This window comes from Delphinapterus leucas, chromosome 2 (genome assembly GCF_059928025.1).
Source record: "Delphinapterus leucas isolate spDelLeu-1000000601 "Yukka" chromosome 2, BTC_Dleu_Yukka2, whole genome shotgun sequence".
NCBI classification, from domain to species: domain Eukaryota; kingdom Metazoa; phylum Chordata; class Mammalia; order Artiodactyla; family Monodontidae; genus Delphinapterus; species Delphinapterus leucas.
The window spans coordinates 18,661,290-18,679,747 of record NC_143130.1 but is presented as its reverse complement, the minus strand read 5'-3'; the positions used below and the strand labels follow the sequence as shown (position 1 = coordinate 18,679,747).

The window sequence follows — 18,458 nt, the reverse complement described above, 5'->3', positions numbered from 1 at the left end:
TGTGGCTACGTGATTTAGGTATAAGCATGCAATGGAGCCCTTCCAGGGCGTTTTCGGAAGTGGGGCTTTCTCTTTGTACTAAGATTTCCAGCTGTGTGAAAAATGTTAGCCTAGAGAGCCAGTGGCAGTACTTGCCACCTCATGGGGACACTGCCCAAGAAAGAAACAGTATCTTGATGACTTCGCTTAACCCCCTGGATCCCGCTGTGCCTGAAAGCAGCCTACCTCTGGATTTCCTAGTTTTGTGCCATAGTAAATCTCTCCCCCTTGGTTTTTGTTGCTTAAACTAGATTGAGTTGGATTTCTGCCAATTGCCACGAAAGAGTCCTGATGAAAAATAGTGGCTAAAGTCATAAAATCATTTAATAAGTACTAAAAAAAAGCCTCCACGGCTGTTTCCTAATATAAAAGAAAAAACCCTGCCATTTATCGAGAATACATTACTTGTTGCTAAACACTCTGGATGTAGAACGATGCCTCGGGATTTTCCATTGGGTAATCACAGCAGAGGCACACAAATCGTCTGCGGTTTGACTCCCAGCCAGTGACCCTGCACCACTTGGCCCTGCCTCTCCAGGACTCTGGGTGAACCACGTGAAGAGGGAGAGGGCAGGAGAGGAAAGGGATTCCAGGTGAAAAGTTGAAGCGGAGGAGGCATCAGACTGACGGGGCCTGGGGTTGATTGTCTCCAGGCTCTATCAGATGGTTTTATAGCAGGTCCTGCCCAGGGAGAGTTAGTGCCCGTGCAAGGTCTCCCCGGCTGCAGTTCTTGTTCTGATCTGTCTCTCGTGGGTCCAAGGTCCAGGAAATCTGTCCTCTGTGGGTGACCCCCACTCTGCAAGCCAATGACTCAGAAAACAGTTGTTGGGGTGATGAAGGAGGCTCCCTGACTAGTGCCCCAAACAGCCCGAGGTTCAAGTGAGCCCATCAGCCAGTAACTCCTCTGATCCCAAGGAACGTTTGTTTTTTCAACACTACTCTTGACATTTACCTTAATTTTGGCGGCGGAGGGAAGAGAGCTGTTGCAAGGAACGTGTGGTTTGATTTGTCCCGGGCTCCTGGATGGACATGGGTCCCTTAAACACCTTCCAAGGAGCCCTAGTGATTTTGTGTGATGAGTTTAGGCGAAGAGAGAGGCTTGGATAATAATATACGAGAAGAACTGAATTTTAAAAGATGGCGTCATTTCAAGCGGGTCTTTGTTGCTAAGATGTGATCACGGTCATCGCGTACGTATGTGTGTAACTGAGAAGAATGAACTTCACGTTCTATTTGAAAGTGGCTTCCCTTCCCTCTAAGCTCATCATCTTCAGTTCCTTCCGAGCTGGTCACTAATATAGCTCTTTAGAGCTTAAAATCCCACCCAGCAGGTGCTCGTGGCAATACATTCTAAGGCATAAACTGCAAGTTTAAATTGAGGACGTTTTTCCCCTTAGATGCTCAAATGGAAGCATTTACTAATAAGCAGAGATGCTCTCAGTATGGTTTATTTTAAGATCTCAGCACATTTGTCCTCTGTAGGGCTGCAGGGCTTAATTTTGATAAATAAGACTCTACAGCAGAACCAAGATGGGTTAATTTACTATCTACTAACAGATATTCCATCATGGGAAAGATCCTCCTTTTTGATCAATGGACATCTCATCTGACTGCTGCAATGGTGTTCTTCAAAAATTGGATTTAAGCAATTCATTTAGGAGAAACGGAATGAACATGCATTTTGCATTTAGTATTAAGGCTGTTCACATTACTTCACCCTCAGAGAAACCCTACCAGGTATTAATTCATTTTTCCATTTGTCGTCCCAACCATCTTCGAATTCTACCCGAGTGCCTGTTATCTGCCCAACACTGCGGTCCGTGCTGGGAAAACTATGATGTACCAGACAGAAACAGTCCCTGACCTCATGATTTCCTTCAGTGCCTGGAGGAGGGAACAGATACTAAACTAATAATCACACAGATTATTAATTATGACTGGCCTACCAAGGACAATTCATTTGAGATCTGAGGCTGGGCAGGAATTAGCCACATGAAATCAAAGAGCATCATAGGGCTTCCCTGGTGGCGCAGTGGTTGAGAGTCCGCCTGCCGATGCAAGAGATACGGGTTTGTGCCCCGGCCCGGGAAGATCCCACATGCCGCAGAGCGGCTGGGCCCGTGAGCCATGGCTGCTGAGCCTGCGCGTCCGGAACCTGTGCTCCGCAACGGGAGAGGCCACAACAGTGAGAGACCCGCGTACCGCAAAGAAAAAAAAAAAACAAAGAGCATCATAAACAGAGGAAGAGCATCTGAGAAGTCCTGGAAAAAGGATGGTGCTTGGGGCTTTGAAAAAGTGGTAAAAGCAGATGGGCTCTGTGGCAGGAACAGGAAGACAGGGGTGGGGAAAGAGGCAGGTGGGATGGGCGAGGCTCACTTCCTGCAGGTTTTGGTGGCCTTGCTAAGGACTGGGGACTTAATCTGAGAGCAGTGGAAAGCATCTGAAGGGCTGAAGCACCGCCCCATGGGGCCAAGTGAAGATCGTGGTGGCTAGGAGTTGATGGCAATGGAGACAAACAGGCAAGGACAGATTTGGCCAATATTCGGAAGGTAGAGGCAGCAGGATTTAGAAGTGGCTGGATTTAGAGGTGAGTGTTCTTGCATGTTTTCTGCGGGAGCAGTTGGGCAGACGATGATGTTGTTGATGGAAACAGGACAACAACGGGCGGCAAGTCTGGAGGGTAAGAGGATGAGCTCAGTTTCGCCGATGTTGAGTTTGAGGTGTCTGGGAAGGAGCCACGTGAAGCCAATGAGCAGACAGTCGGAAACACGGGTTTGAAGGTCAACAGAGAAGCCTGGATTGGATTTACGTAGCTATATAGGTGGTCAGCTCATACACAGTGCTGGGGGTGGATTAGATCACTTAGGGAGATAGTGTAAAATGAGGATAGGGTTAGGATTGATGGGTCTTGGGTAGTTTAAGGTGGGGTAGAAGAAGAGTTACTATAGGAGGTTAAAAAAAGAGTGGTCAGAGAAGTTGGGGGGGGCGGGGTGGGGGACTTGGAGTGTGTGCTATCTGGAAAGCCGAGAGAGGAGATTGGTTCAAGGAGGAGTGGTCAGTTGTGTTGGAGTTGCTGAAAGGTGGACTAAAAAGAGGGGTTTACAGTAGTTTGCTTTAGCAACACAGAGGCCGCTGGTGAGATTAGCAAGAGCATTTTCCACCAGGTAGTAGAGGCAGAAAGAAGCCTGACTGAAATGGGTTGAAAAGTGAAAAGGAAGTAGAAAAATGGAGACGGCAAATATGGTCCACCTTTTAGAATAGTTGCTCGTCAGATGGGGCACTAGCTGGAGGGGGATTTGGAGTTGTAGGAGGGTTTTAAATTTGATTTTGTTTCTTTGAAGAAGGGAGCGATATTGATGAGAAGAAAACAGTAGAGCAGAAGAGAAAGTAGAAGAGAATGGCATAATCATGCATCTCTCTGGTCTTTGTCCTGGGTTCCTGGCACAGAACTTGGTACTTTCCAAGCTATCAGAGTGTCTTTGTTATTCAGCCCCTAGGAACACATCTGAGTTTATGCAAACAAGGTGGATCAGGATGGGTGCTGGTCACCAGAAGACCAACCGACTGATTAGAGGGTTGAGGCTTTGGGCCAGCCTGACATCGGCAGAGTAGAGAACGGGGGCTAGAAATTGAGTTCAGTCACGTGGTCAATGATTTGATCAATCATGTCGATGAAGTGAAATCCCAATAAAAAATCTGGACAGTGGTGCTTTCCTGGTGGTGAATACATCCATGTGCTGGAAGGGTGATGCACCCTGATTCCAGAGGACACAGCTCTTCATCTGGGACCCTCCTAGACCTCACCTTATTCATCTTTCGTTTGGCTGGTCCTGATGTGTATCCTTTACTTACTTTTTTAATTTTTAAAAATGTTTCTTTCTTTCTTTATTGTTTGGTTGCGTTGGGTCTTCATTGCTGCGTGTGGTCTAGCTGCAGTGAGCGGGGGCTACTCTTCATTGTGGTGCACGGGCTTCTCATTGCGGTGGCTTCTCTTGTTGTGGAGCATGGGCTTCTAGGTGAGCGGGTTTCAGTAATTGCAGTAGGCGGGCTCAGTAGTTGTGGCACACGGCCTTAGCTGCTCCACGGCATGTGGGATCCTCCCGTACCAGAGGTTCCCCACCGAACTCGTGTGCCCTGCATTGGCAGGCGGATTCTTAACCACTGCGCCACCAGGGAAGTCCCAGTGTATACTTTATAATAACATTGTAACAATAAGGATAGCACTCTCCCAAGTTTTGTGAGTTGAACTGTTGAACCTAAGGGGGTTCTGGGAAACCTCCAGATTTGTGGCCGGTAGGTCAAAAGTTTGGGTGGCCTGGGGACCCCTGAAGTGTGGCTGGCATCTGAAGGAAGGGCAGCCTTATTAGGACTGTGCCCTTTTGGGGTCTGAGCTAACTCCAGGGGCAGCATCAGAGTTGCGCTGCAGGACTCCAGTTGGGGCAAGAATAGGGGATGAGAGCATGCATGGAAGAATCGGCCCTTGTTAGGAGGTAACACAATAGACGTGGGCTAGGATGGGTGTAGATGCAGGTAAGTCACTGGGTCAGGTGGTGGAAAGTTGATGGTTCCTTTTTTTTTTGCTGAGAGTAAAGGGGCTGGAGATTGGAAATCTGAGGAGAGTGAAGAATGTCTGAAACAATTAGAGAAGCTAGGAGATTACACTGACTGGGATAGGTCTTCTCAACATTACTGACATCTGGGACTGGCAAATTCTTTGTTGTTCAGGGCTGTCCTGTGCATTGCAGGACAGGCAGCATCCCTAGCCTCTACCCATTAGATGACATAAGCACCCCCCAAAGCATGACAACCAAACATGTTTTCAGACATTGCCAAGTCTTCCCTGGGGGTCCAAATCTCCCTCGGTCGAGAACCATTGGTCTAGAGAAACACAGTAAGAGCCACAGGCGGTATTAAGGGCCCGGTTGTGGTTGATGTCGACAGATCTGTGACGGACTCAGTGTCTACCGTATGCCGAGCCCTCTAGGAGGAAAGGATGTCCCAATCCCTCTCCCCACGCTGGAGAAGCCTCACTCCCCCTACGCTCTCCTTTTCTCAACCTCCAGATTTCCTATATACTAGGTTAACGGTGGGCAGAGTCCTGTGGGTTGAGAGCCAGCCCAGTCATTCTGCTTCCTTCCTTCCTTCCTTTTCCCCTCCCTCCTCTCTTGCTCCCTTCTTTTCTTCCTCTTTTTCTTTAAATCCCTGGTGTTATAGTCGCCTCTGGCTAGGGCTGAAACTTAGGCGAGAGAGATGCCCATTTCAAGCTTTGAGTTTAAACCACATGCTCTAGCTTGTTCTAACAGGTAGCCTTGAATTGGGAGTTATGAACACTAGCCCAGCTGATCAAACATGGAATTCTAATTTGCCACGGTTCCTGTGTCTATATCTTTCTCTTGGGAACTTCATGGGAGGGATGCCTGTGTCTGGATGTGGGCTCAGTGGTGCCCTATCAAAATAGCATCTCACAGCACCCCCAAATCCCCAATGACCTCTGACACACACACATAACTGGTAGAGCTAAGGTCCTGGCAAGATGTGGGTTCTGTTTCCACCCAAGTGGGTGGACTGTAATTCAGTTGACACCTCCTGGAGTTGGCACCAGACTCTACAGGTGTAAGGTACAACCTTCACAAGACTGCCTCCACTTCAATGCCAGCCAACTGCCAGTTCTGACCAGCCCTTTATAAACTGAGAGGTTCCCACGACCCCTCAGGTTCAATAATTCAACACAATGACTTGTAGAACTCAGGAAAGCTCTATACTCACCCATTACAGTTTTATTACAACGGACGCCCACAGGGCGAGGTCTGGGTGGGTCCTGGACGTGGACCCCCTTCTCTGTGGAGTCAAGGCATGTAACCCACCTGGTTCCTTGAATGTTCACCAACCAGGAAGCTCCCCCAAGCCTTGGTGTCTAGAGTTTTTATTGGGGTTTCATTAAGAGGTACAATTGATGAAATCACTGGCCACAATGGTTCAAGTTCTTCCAACCATTATGTATCATAAAGACAATGTGTTTGAATCACAGCTCAACCACTGAGAAGTACTACATACCAACTTCTCCAAGCTTCAGTTCTCTCAACTGTAGAGTGAGGATAATAATGTATACCTTGCAGGGTGGTTGTAAGGACAAGAAATAATGTGTATATAAAGCAATGCATAGTACCCACTCCATCCCTCAATGTCTTGCCCTCCTTCTTAAAAATATAAACCAGTAGCTGTTATATTACCATTAAAATGTGATGTCCAGGGCTTCCCTGGTGGCGCAGTGGTTAAGAGTCCGCTTGCCAATGCAGGGGACACGGGTTCGTGCCCCGGTCCGGGAAGATCCCACATGCGGCGAAGCGGCTGTGACCGTGAGCCATGGCCGCTGAGCCTGCGCGTCCGGAGCCTGTTGCTCCGCAACGGGAGAGGCCACAACAGTGAGAGGCCCGCGTACCACACAAAAAAAACAGAAAAAACCAAAAAAAACAACAACAAAAATGTGATGTCCAGAATTGGGTACGGGGCTCTAGCCATGATGTTATTGAGGCAAAACACCAAGGAATGATCTCACTGTTGGTGCAAGCAGCCTGCTGGGCACTAATGGAGCCTCGGACAAACATCACATCTATACTGTGATGAGACACAGCTCCCTACAAGCTCACCCTAAGCTGGTGATCACCATCTTGTCCACAGGCATATCATGAAAAAAGGGTCAGAGCTTTGCTAAAGGTCACTTATAAAGAAATAGATACAAGTGTGTGTGTGGGGGGGGGGGCGGGATCTTAAATTTGACCATCAGGAGGGAATGTATTCTGTACAGTGTCTACAAAGTTCTGTTTCTATGAAATACATTAGATAAGTTTGAACACGACCTCTGAGCTTTGAACAGGTGTCAGACTCTCCCCTCTGCAAGGTACCTGTAGAAGACGGGGCTGGTGGGGCTGCGTTGACAGTGCCCAGGTTTGTCCACCGAGAGGCAAGCCCTGCCCTGGCCATGGCACGCTGATAGCTATCATAGAGCGTCTTTCCATACTAGGGAGAGAACACAAAAGAAGCAAGAGAGTAATCCCGAATTCTGCACTCAACTGCAAACTGCAAATTCAGGGAAAAAAGGACTTCATCACTACTCTTTTTATTCCTTTCCTGAGATTTTTTTTAGTCGACGTATTTCAATGAAAAAAATCCACAAATCATGTTTTCATATGTTAAATAATTTTCCAGATTAGCAGAGTCAGGTAAATACCTTCACCTCCCCATTAGAGGAGAGCTTTAGCCACGCACTGTGATGACATATATCTTTATGTAATTCTACTGCAGATTGTATCTCATGTTTCTTAATTACACAAGACACTTGCAAAGCTCTCCATACATCAATAGCTGAGATGTCTCATGTGAAAGTAAATCCCTGACTCTCAGGTCATGGGAGAGGTCCATGTATCAACCACTCTCATTTACTTAAAAAAACCAATGGGCAAATAAGGTAATATCTATGGCATTGACCCCTTAATGGCACTGACTCAGTAAGAATGGATCAGCTGTTTCTCAGTAGCACAAAGACTGGACCCAGGTCAGGAGGCTGGTTAGCAAAGATAGGGTGAGTCCGAACGCTCTCTCACCTTGGCGATCCTGATTCCCGTAACCCACTGATTTAGCATTCTTGCGTCATCACAGCAGAGATACTTGATATACTGGGACTCCTTCTGAATTTGGGGATGCTAGAAAAAGCCATTTCAAAGACCGTTTATAAGCTCTTCACTTATTAGCACCTTTCAAAAACATTTAAAAGTTCTCACAGTGTATGAGATTTCCTGAGATGGTGGCCAAAATTACCGGTAGCAATTTTAGAATTAGGAACAGGAGTGTATTTTTTTACAGAAGCTAAATTTGGAAAGAATTTCAGAAAGCAGTGACATGATTTATCACAAGCATTTTTTACTATATTATCAATAATCATTTTCATCCCTGCTTTTTGAATGCTTGAAAGCCTTCACATTTATCACGTTTGTAGCCCTACAAGAAGTCCGAATCATTTCTTCATTTATCAGATAAAGGAACTTACCTGATGTAATTCTTATGTCAAGGGATTAATGCTTTTGTGACTCCCCATCAGTCCTAGGGTTACTTCTGCTACCAGGGATCCAGGGTTTCACCCCGTCTTGTCATCTCTTACCCAAATGGGCCATTTTGGCCTCCAGATGGATGGCGCAGAGAAGGAATATTTCTGTCTAATCTTAAGTGGCAACGAGCTAGGTGCTGCACTAGGGGTCATCCAGGCCTTCCAGGAGCTCCTGATCAAAGAGAACAGTGATGGGCAGGCACGAAGGGGAAGGAGAGTCACGGGTCCTTGGTCATACAGAACATCCTTGTCTTTCAGCACCAGAAACAGCTCCTTAATTTCCAATGGCATTCCTGTTCTGACTGTCTTGTAAGAGGGGCAAAACATGGGTCTCTCCAGCAATTTGATGCCTATAGTTCTTAGAAAGCAGCTGTTGTTTTGTTTTGTTGTTTTGTTTCTGGAGGAATTTTAAAAGTTGATCTTGTTACCTTTGGCTTGATATATTAAAATTTCTTTGGTTTGTTTTTTGGTGCATGTCATGTCATGGGAAAGCCAGGTTCCCAGGAGCAGACTTAGACTGTATTGTGCTTGCAAAGAAAGCAACTGTCTGGGTAGAGGGATCCACTTAAACAGCACAATCAACAATTTCTTAAGTACGTACTTCATCTAAATAGACTAAAATGTAGTCATTCCCTTAAGCATAATGGCTGTTGAGCACAAAAGAGAGGCAAGAAATCTTGACCTTGAGTTCTAACTATGGCTCCTCCTATGATCAGGAGATCAAAGTATAGACTTTGGTTCATTTTCTCCAACATTAGTGGGGTGCGTCTCACCAACTTCCTTATGTCACATGTGTACTAAGACTGTATACAGAAGAATTAAGCATCAGATGACCCTGAAGGTCTCTCGTGATCCTCAGGTTTTATGATTCTAAGATGAGCTGCCTAGTGGGCTCCTTTCTGTCTCCCTCGTGAAGGCAGGAACCTTCTAGGCTCCCAGGACATCATACAGGAAGTTCCTGTGCTCATTCTTCTGTCGTGTCTTAGGACCTTGCCAAGGGGTTTACTCCCTTGAGCTTTTCGCTGAAAAAATATTTGCAAAGACGTTTAAGGAAAAATGCTGGCTCCATGCCACTGGTTAGACTCTTCCACCATTGGTTGCTCCTGACCACAGAAAGAGAAGCTCCTGCAGGATGTGCCATGCAGCACACACAGGTCAGGGCACCTGCAGATGGTTGTTCAAAGGGATCTTACAGATCCTCTAAACTTACCAGTGGGAGACCAGAGAAGTTAAGCCATTTATCCAAGGTCAAAGAGAGTGGCAGAAGCATAACAAGAACCAAGGACCTGTGCATTCAACAGATACATCTGGGGTGCTCAGAAATATACCAATCCCTAGGTAGACAGAGATGAGAAAGAAAGGCTCACACTGCACTTAGGAAGTGGAGGCTGGGATGTCACTGGGGGAGACATATGTAAACAAATGTATGATCACTCTATGACATGGTAAAGTTTGTAGTAAAAGTTGGAAACCAGAGAAAGGCTCTTTGGACAAAGTGACAGAATGTTATAATACATTTGAGGAACGTGTAGAAATTCTGTGTGGCCAGGACCTGGGAGCCAGGGAAAGAAGAGGCAGAAAAGAAGCTGGAGAGGAAGTGGAGTCAAGGGCCTTGTGTCAAAATAGCATCTGGACGTTGTCCTCTAGGCAGTGGGGCCATCAGACCTTTGGAACAGCAGGGCATCCAGGCAGCAGTGGTGGCTGGGGCCGTGGAGTGAGGAGGAAAACAGACAGAGAGGGCTGCATGTGAGCCGTCTCTCATAGAAACCAGAACTTAAGGGACTGGACAACAGAGGGGAGAGGAGGGACTTCAAGGATGCTTTCTCTATTTCTAGCTTGGAAAAGTAGGTGGGTATTATGGGTTTCATTGTGTTCCCTCCGAAGACATGCTGAAGTCCTAACCCTCTGTTTAGGTATCTGTGTGAATGTGACCTTATTTGAAAACAGGATTGTTGCAGATGTAAGTAATCAGGTTAAGGTGAGCTCATACTTGATTAGGCATTTATATTCTACTAGGGGAGAAAGCCAATAAAAATACAAAACACTAAGTAATGTAATTTCAGACTGTGAAGAAAATATAGCAGAGTAAGGGTAGGGAATAGGTGAGTGATGGAGCAGAAGTCCAGAACTCTTCCCATGACCCCTCACCACCTCTCATCGGAGCTCAATAGAGACATAATTCCTCCTGGAGGATGGTCACTTCCACTGCCCCATCAGACCTCACCTCAGAATGCAGTGAGAACAAATTCCCAAAGGAGCAACTTCACAGGAAAGGGGAGTGTGCATCAAAGAGCAAGCACAAGGGCAGAAATGATTCTGGGGTACCAAGTCCTTTCTTGTGAGTATGGACAGCCTCTTAAAAAACTTCTTAATTTACTTATTAATTTTTAAAAATTGAAATGTAGTTGATATGTACAATATTACGTTAGTTTCAGGTGCACTACCTAGTGATGTGACACTTGCCTACATTATGAAATGATCACCAGGGTACGTCTAGTAACCATCTGTCACCATACAAAGTTATTGCTGTATTACTGACCATACTGCTCAACCTCTTAAAGGACAGGTGATGTCTCTACTGCCTTCTCAGAGTGTGGCCCCTGGGCCATCAACATCACCTGGGAACTTGGTGGAAGTGTAAATTCCGGGGCCTGATCCCAGACCCACAGAATCAGAAACTCTGGGGGCCCAGCCACCTGTGTTTTAACAGCTCTCCTGGTGAGTCCCATGCACTCTGAAGTTTGACAACCACTGGTCAACAGAAATATTTAATTGGTTCTAGAGTGCAGTAAGAATGCCTTCCAGTTCTTGCTTGCTGGCTGTGTCTCTCGACATTGCACTGATGGTCTTATGGGCATATATTGTTTAATCTGCACGGGAAGTGTTCTTAAAAAAAAAAATTGTTTATTTATCTTTTTGGCCGTGCCATGCGGCACGTAGGATCTCAGTTCCCCAACCAGGGAGATCGAACCCATGCTCCATGCAGTGGAAGCAAGGAGCCTTAACCACTGGCCCACCAGGGAAGTCCCCAGGAAGTGTTCTTATTTCCACTTTGTAGCAGAGGGCAATGAAGCTTAGAGAGTCCCGACAATGCGCCAGGTGACAAGGCCAGGACTCAAATTCCCATCTTCCCGACAGCGCCCCACCACAGACTGTGATAGTCCGTGAGTTTATCCTGAGTAAGAAACTCCCGGGCTGAACTTCTCAGCCCTTGCATGTCTGTGGAATCACACGATCTCTTAACATGCTTCGCCATAATCTCCAACTCCTTTTGCAATGTATGTGCACATTCTTTGAACTCTTTAAATCTGCTCACCCTCATGAAGTATTTGCATGTCAAGAATTTTTTTCCCCACGGTGGACAGAAAGGCACATAAATGACCAAAATGTTCATAAACAAATTAGGTTCTCCAAACGATGACAGACACTTTTACTCAGCAAATGAATAGAAATTCCTAATATTTCGGGAAGGAACTGAGAAGCATGCCTAAGAGCAAATTAAGCAGGGTGATTGCCCGTAAGGAAACTGGCTTGAGAACAGAACTGATCATTCTGAGGAAAGGGAAATGTGTGTTCCCCTTGGGTTGTTTGTCCTGATTCATGTTTGTTCTTGGATCATCAGGCCTGCTTTTTTTTTCACCTCTGAGCCCTCTCTCCCATCTGGGAGGCCCTGCCCTCGGTCTCAGCGTTGCCACGCTCAGTGCAGCCCAGGGTGACCTGTGTCCCAGATCAGACAGTTCAGCCCATGATTCTGGGACCTAGTTCCAAGCTTGTGAGTCAGCACCAGAAACCGCATTCCCACCCCGCTCACTGGGTCTAAATCCTCAGCCTGGGAACCTCTAGGTCTGAGAGCTCTTCTTTCTCTTGCTGGAAATCCCTCCTCCAGCCTCTGGACCCTGGCCACGGGTTTGGGCCCTTGCCCCCTCTGACAACGTTCATTCTATTTGTCCGCTCCGAAGTGGATTCCGTCACCAGCTGGTGAGCCCTGACTGTTGACGCTTACAGCTAGAACACATTCTGATCCTCTGAGCGCAAAACTGGACTGTGCGGAGGAGAAACTAAGATTCCTGGGCCCCATCCTTAAATGGTTTGATTCAGTGGGTCCCGGCCCTGGAACCTGTATTTCTAACCAGCCTCCCCTGACTCTGATTCAGCCAGTTTATTGACCAGCATTTCAGAACCTCTCTCTAAAACCTTCTCCCTACCTAAGAGATGTGGGCAGTGCTGCAGTGCATGCCCATGTGCAAAGGAGGGCCTCCATTTTGGTAATTTCTCAGGGTCTCAGGATTGCAAACAAGGGCCATGGGGGCAGACAGAAACACAATGAAGACAAAGTTCAAGGGCAGCTTGGGCTGGGGGGAGGCAGAGAAGAGATTCTGTGTCCTAGCAAACAGTGTCCGAGAGAATGGCCTCTGGGCCACCCCCCAGCTTCTCATCCTGGCTCAGCCACTTCCTGGTCGGGAGTCTCTGTGCCCAGGTTCCACATCTACAAACTAGGGAGAATTGTGGCTCTCACCTCATAAGGCTGATAAAGGGATTAAGTGAGTTAATATATGGAAAGTGCTTAAATCATTGCATTACACATGAAACATTTCTCGTGTGCTTTTTGTTCATTAAGAAATGTCATTTTCTGACAAAGGGATAGAAATGAAGAATAGCTTAGTGGTGGCCAGGGGGTAAGATGGGGATGGGAATAGGAGCGAAGCGGGTGTAGTTATAAAGGAGGGTACCTTGTGGTGATGGGAATGCTCTGAATCTTGACTGGACCAATGTTAATATCCTGGTTATGACATGGTACGACGGTTTTGCCAGATGTTACCATTGGAAGAAACTGGGTAAATGGCACATGGGACCTCTCTGTAGTATTTCTTACAATTGCATATGGATGTACAATTCTCAAAATAAAGTTTAATTAAAAAAGAAAAGAAATGGCATTTCCTTCAAACTGCTGCATTTTTTTTTTTTTGCTCTACACGGGCCTCTCACTGCTGTGGCCTCTCCCGTTGCGGAGCACAGGCTCCGGACACGCAGGCTCAGCGGCCATGGCTCACGGGCCCAGCCGCTCCGCGGCATGTGGGATCTTCCCGGACCGGGGCAAGAACCTGTGTCCCCGGCATCGGCAGGCGGACTCTCAACCACTGCGCCACCAGGGAAGCCCAAACTGCTGCATTTTTAAAAGACAAATGGGAGCAGTAGAAGGGGATGCCCAGGCTGCTTGTGCCCCATCAGGGTTTTGAGAATGGTTGGGTCAAGGCGATACCCAACTCCTGGAGTAACAGGCGTGTGACAGTGGCACACGAGTGTGGGCGCCTCTGAAATGATGGAGTGGGTTCATGATCACCTCAAGTGACAGGGTTCTTGACAAAGAATATGTCTGCTACCAATGTAAATGTAAGCACTGTCCTGAATTTGTGAAAATGATGTAAACCTATAGTATAGACTGGCCTACTTCCTCGGGAGAGGTGACAGCTTTGCCAGGAGCACACATGCACACACAGAGTCCAGCTTCGGATGTTTCCAGAAACATGGTAATGGGGTCTTCCTGGGGGTGGATGGGTGACGGACATACAAAGGTGCCTCACCAGGAACCTGGTCTCGTTAACACCTGTTCCATAGACTTCTAACCCAGAAGGAAACAGAGGAACCCTGATTCAGAAAGGAGAAATTCTGGGGGATTTCAGGGAGGGGCAATATTGGGGTTGGGGATTAAGAGGTACAAACCATTAGGTATAAAATAAGCTACAAAGATATACTGTATAACACAGGGAATATAGCCAATATTTTATAATAACTATAAATGGAGTATAACCTTTAAAAATTGTGAATCGCTATATTGTACACCTGTAACTTATATAACACTGCACAGCAACTATACTTCAATTAAGAAATAATAAAAAATGAAGTATATTTGTAGGAAAAAAAAATTCTGTACACAGCCCTGCACTGGGGCCAAGTGGGATGTGCTAACCCCTGCTCTCTGGTGTGAGGCTGTGAAGGGAAAGGAATCTGTGAGGTCGGAGAAAATGGCGTGGCCAGAACAGCTGCATAAATTCCCTGAGTTCATTTCTAGGGGTCAGTCGTTACAGCTGGCAGATAAAAGTTACTTTTGGGGCTTCCCTGGTGGCGCAGTGGTTGGGGGTCCGTCTGCCGATGCAGGGGACGCGGGTTCGTTCCCCGGTCTGGGAGGGTCCCGCGAGCCGTGGCCGCTGGGCCTGCGCGTCCGGAGCCTGTGCTCCGCGGCGGGAGGGGCCACAGCGGTGAGAGGCCCGCGTACCGCAAGGAAAAAAAAAAAAGTTACTTTTGCCCAACCTTCCAAAATATGGTGCTAATGTCAACCTTACCAGACACCTGATAATACCTATTGCCTTTTGATAATATGCACCTTAAAAAGTTTCAAGACCCAGTAATGCTATTTTTAGAAAAAGATATATTTTCCTATTTTTTGTATTTTCTATATTTTTCTAGAAAATCTTGTCAACTTCCTAATTTCTAAAGATGTCTTACAATGGAATAAGAGTCTGATAAATAAAGAACTAAAAGACTGATTGTCTTGTCAATAAAATTGTAACTAAAATTTGTTCAAAATATAGAGTTCTCTTTTTCATAAAGTGATGAAGAAATCCAGACAGATTGACTTGAAAGTTTGAGACTCAAATAACAGGCTTTGGAGAAATGATCTGAGTTGGTAGAAATGTTTCCCCCTTTCCTATTTTGGTTTACAATAAAAAGCTTATTATGTTATACTTGTAGTTAACTGTATAACATTTAACATTTTTCTTCTTAAAAGGAAACATTACCTTAAATTGCTTACAGATCTAAAGTAAGGACTTCTTAAACCTACCTTTAAAACAAAGCAGTAGTCAGTGGGTGCTTTGTATTTCATTTTACACTGAATCCCATAGTAAATGTTGACATTTTCAAACTGTATAAAACATGCCAGATCTCGAGATGTCTGAAAGAGAAGGAAAAAATAACCTCAACCTAGCTGACAAGTAATATTTTTCTAAGGTCGTTCTTCATGGCACAACGAGGCATTACATTTTAGTAGGAAAATACAGAATTTCAGGTAATTTATATAAGCATCTACCACGTATAGCTTTCTAAAACCCAAGCCTACATTTTAAGAAGGAAAGAGCACATCCAGGCAAAACAGCATGCCACAGACCAAAAGTGGAGCAAAAGATTATACTGCTGTTCTAGCACCTACGCGTGGACTCCCAGAGATGACTGGAATCATTACTGATGGGGTTCAGACAAGGTGACCGAGCACCTAGTCAAATATTTCATTTTGTCTTTTGCCATTCTAAGTCATTGATGGATTTCATGACTGAGCATTTAGAAAAAAGTCCCCCTCAGGATGAACAATGAGAGGTAAATTTGATGCTCAGAAAATTCGCACACACTTCATACACTTCTTCCTGAGGAGAAAAGATTCCTTTCATGCCTTCTCTTTAGGGCTGGTGGTGTTGCTGTGGAAACAACCCTCTCCTCCATATATAATATGCATTGAGAAGACATCAACCTCTAATCTACATATTTGGTTACACTTCAATTACAAATTTGTTCTGTTACTTTTTCCCCCTCACGTTCTATAATTCTTTACTGAGTTAATGAATAAAAAAATAAAGGGTAGAATTGCTACATCTCAATGCACAATTATTCCTTTATATATGGTAGTATACTTTTTTCTTGTAAGATGTTTTCTTCTGATTTTCAAAGTTTTAGTTTTTTTATTAGAAAAATAAAACATATTCATCATAATTTTAAAAATAAGTTATTTTATATATAGTAAAACAAAAATTTTCCTTCATCACTCTTTTTTTTTCTAATTTCATTCTCTTCTCCAGAGAAGACATTCTTCCAAATGTTTTTGGGGATACATTTATATACCTATGTATGTGCAGACATACCCACATACATATATACAATTATTAAAATATAAATGAGATTTTACTCTCAATATTTTTCCATGACTTTGTTCTTTTTCTTAACAATATATCTTGGGGTCTTTCTATGTTAGGACATATGAAAGGATATATCACATTCTTTGTATAGTTGCATAACAGTACCACCATCCTACTATAGATGACTAGTGGTTACTTCGATATTTTGCTATTACAAAATATATTGTGCATATGAGCAAATGTTTCTGTGGGGTAGATTGCCAAACATGGAGCTGTCCTTGGAAGGGGTATTCCCTATTATATTTGCAAAAATTTTGCTAAACTGTCCCCCAAGTTGGCTGTACTAGCTTACATTACAAACTTCCGTACATAAGAGTGCCCATTTTTCTTACCCACTCCTGATGAAATTTGCATATCATCAATATTGTTAGTGTTATCAATCTCACGGGAGGAGAAATTTCACTTATTTACATTTTCCCGATTACTAATAAGATAGAGAAACTTTTTAATTATTCACTGGCTACTGATATTTCTGTTTCTGTGAATTCTCAGTAAGCATAGCTGTTTTTCTATGAGTGTGTTTATCTTTTTCTTAATGAGTTGCTGAAGTCTTTTTATGGATATTCATACCAGGTTATACACGCTGCAAATGTACTCTCAGACTCTAGAGCTAGTCTTTAACTTCTTGTTTGGTATCTCTGGCCATAAGGAGAGTTAAACACAACTTTATATAGTCAAATCTGCCAATTTTCTTTGTTAAAATTTTGAGTTTTTAGTCTTGTTTAAGAAGGCTTCCCCACTGCCAAATTATGAGAATATTGACCATATATTTTCTCCTAATATTTTGTAATTTTGTCCAAATACATTTAATCAACGTAAGATTTAATTTGGAACATGGTATGAGGTAGGAAGCTATATTTTTTAATGGATATACAATTATTTCAATGCTATTTGTTGAGTATCACATTCTTTCCCCACTGCTATAAAATGCTCACTTGAATTTCTCTTATGTTAGATGGCTCTCTGTTGATCTGTTTTCTCTTCCTGTACTGTTTTTGTCTAATGTTTTGACATTTGGGAGGAGGGGTTCTTCCATAATGTTCTTTAAAATTTTTGTGTGTGTCTGTTTTGGAACCGCATCTCTTTCTGATGAATTTTAGAATCAGTTTTTGAACTTCAAGTAAAAAGAATCCTATTGACATTTTTTTATTGGAATTGAATATATAGAAAAATTGGGGGGAGAATTAATATCTTTTCATCTAGCAACATTGTACATTTCTGTTTATTCAGTTCGAACTCATTTCCTTTATTAAGTTTTCTATTTTATGCCATATAAGATCTTGAACCTTTCTTGTTAAGTTTATTGTCAGGTATTTTGTATTTTTTTGTTCTTGCAATGCATGGAATCTTTTGCAGCATATTTAATTTGCATATTGTTTATATAAAGGAAAACAATTTCTTATTTGGTAAGTTTATTTGGTCCACTGGGACCAAACTCTTAAGTTTTTCAGTTGAGTGTCTTATATTGTCTGGTAGACAATCATGTTGACTGTGAATAAAGAGAGTTTTGCCTCTTCTTTTCCAGTAATTATACTTGTTATTCTTTTTCTTGACTTCCTGGCTAGTTCCTCCATTAGTGTTAATGGCAGCAGAGACAGAAAGGATGCCTGTCCAACTCCAATGTGAATGCTTCTAATTTTCGTCCCTAAGTGTGTTGTTTTTGATAGGCTTGTATGTCTCACTTATATGTAAATGCCGAAGACATAACATCTCTAAAATAAAACAAATAATTTGTGGGTCAACTGTTATGCCCCCCACGCTTGGGACTGGAATGAAGATAGCACAGATGGGGAAAGTATGAATTCTAAGACTGAAACGAAATAGGAGTGGTAGCTGCTCTGGACCAAGAATTTCCCATAATGCTCTCCTGCATTCCACAGAGATGACAGTCTTCTAACTAGTGGGAATAGCCCTGGATAGTCACTATGACTTCACCTGCAAGGGATGTGGGTCAAGCCTTATTAGAAGCAGCTTGCAATTTGAAAATATGCCGTTGGGGGGTGCCCTGGATTTGGCAGTGAAGGCAAGACGATTTGGCTTACTCCAGATATAGAAAGAGAGACAGACTACAACTTTGCAAAGGTGAGCAAAGGATGGAAATGGCCATCATCTAAGAAAGGTCTTAGAGTTAGAATGAGAGTTAAAATTACATTTCAAAGAAGACAAATTTACTATGTGCTTGTAGATTTGAGGCAATAATCCTAAATTACCAAGTAGAAGTGAAATGATATCTAAGATACTCTGCTAAGTTAGGCAGGGAAATGCATATAATTCAGAGAACAATTTAAATATTCAAGTTATAAAAGCTAAAATCTAAATTAAACTCTATCAAGACTTCTAATACCACTATGATT

General features: G+C 44.0%; 1 protein-coding gene across 1 annotated transcript in view; it reads right to left on the bottom strand.

Moving 5' to 3' along the window:
* APBB1IP (amyloid beta precursor protein binding family B member 1 interacting protein) overlaps positions 1-18,458 on the bottom strand; it is a 102,510-nt gene that overhangs the window by 5,995 nt on the left and 78,057 nt on the right. The window contains exons 10-12 of the mRNA XM_022580347.3: positions 14,982-15,092; positions 7,641-7,739; positions 6,942-7,056 (exon numbers count right to left, since the gene is read on the bottom strand). Coding sequence (XP_022436055.1) covers positions 6,942-7,056; positions 7,641-7,739; positions 14,982-15,092 — 325 coding nt within the window. The remainder of the gene's footprint in view (positions 1-6,941; positions 7,057-7,640; positions 7,740-14,981; positions 15,093-18,458) is intronic.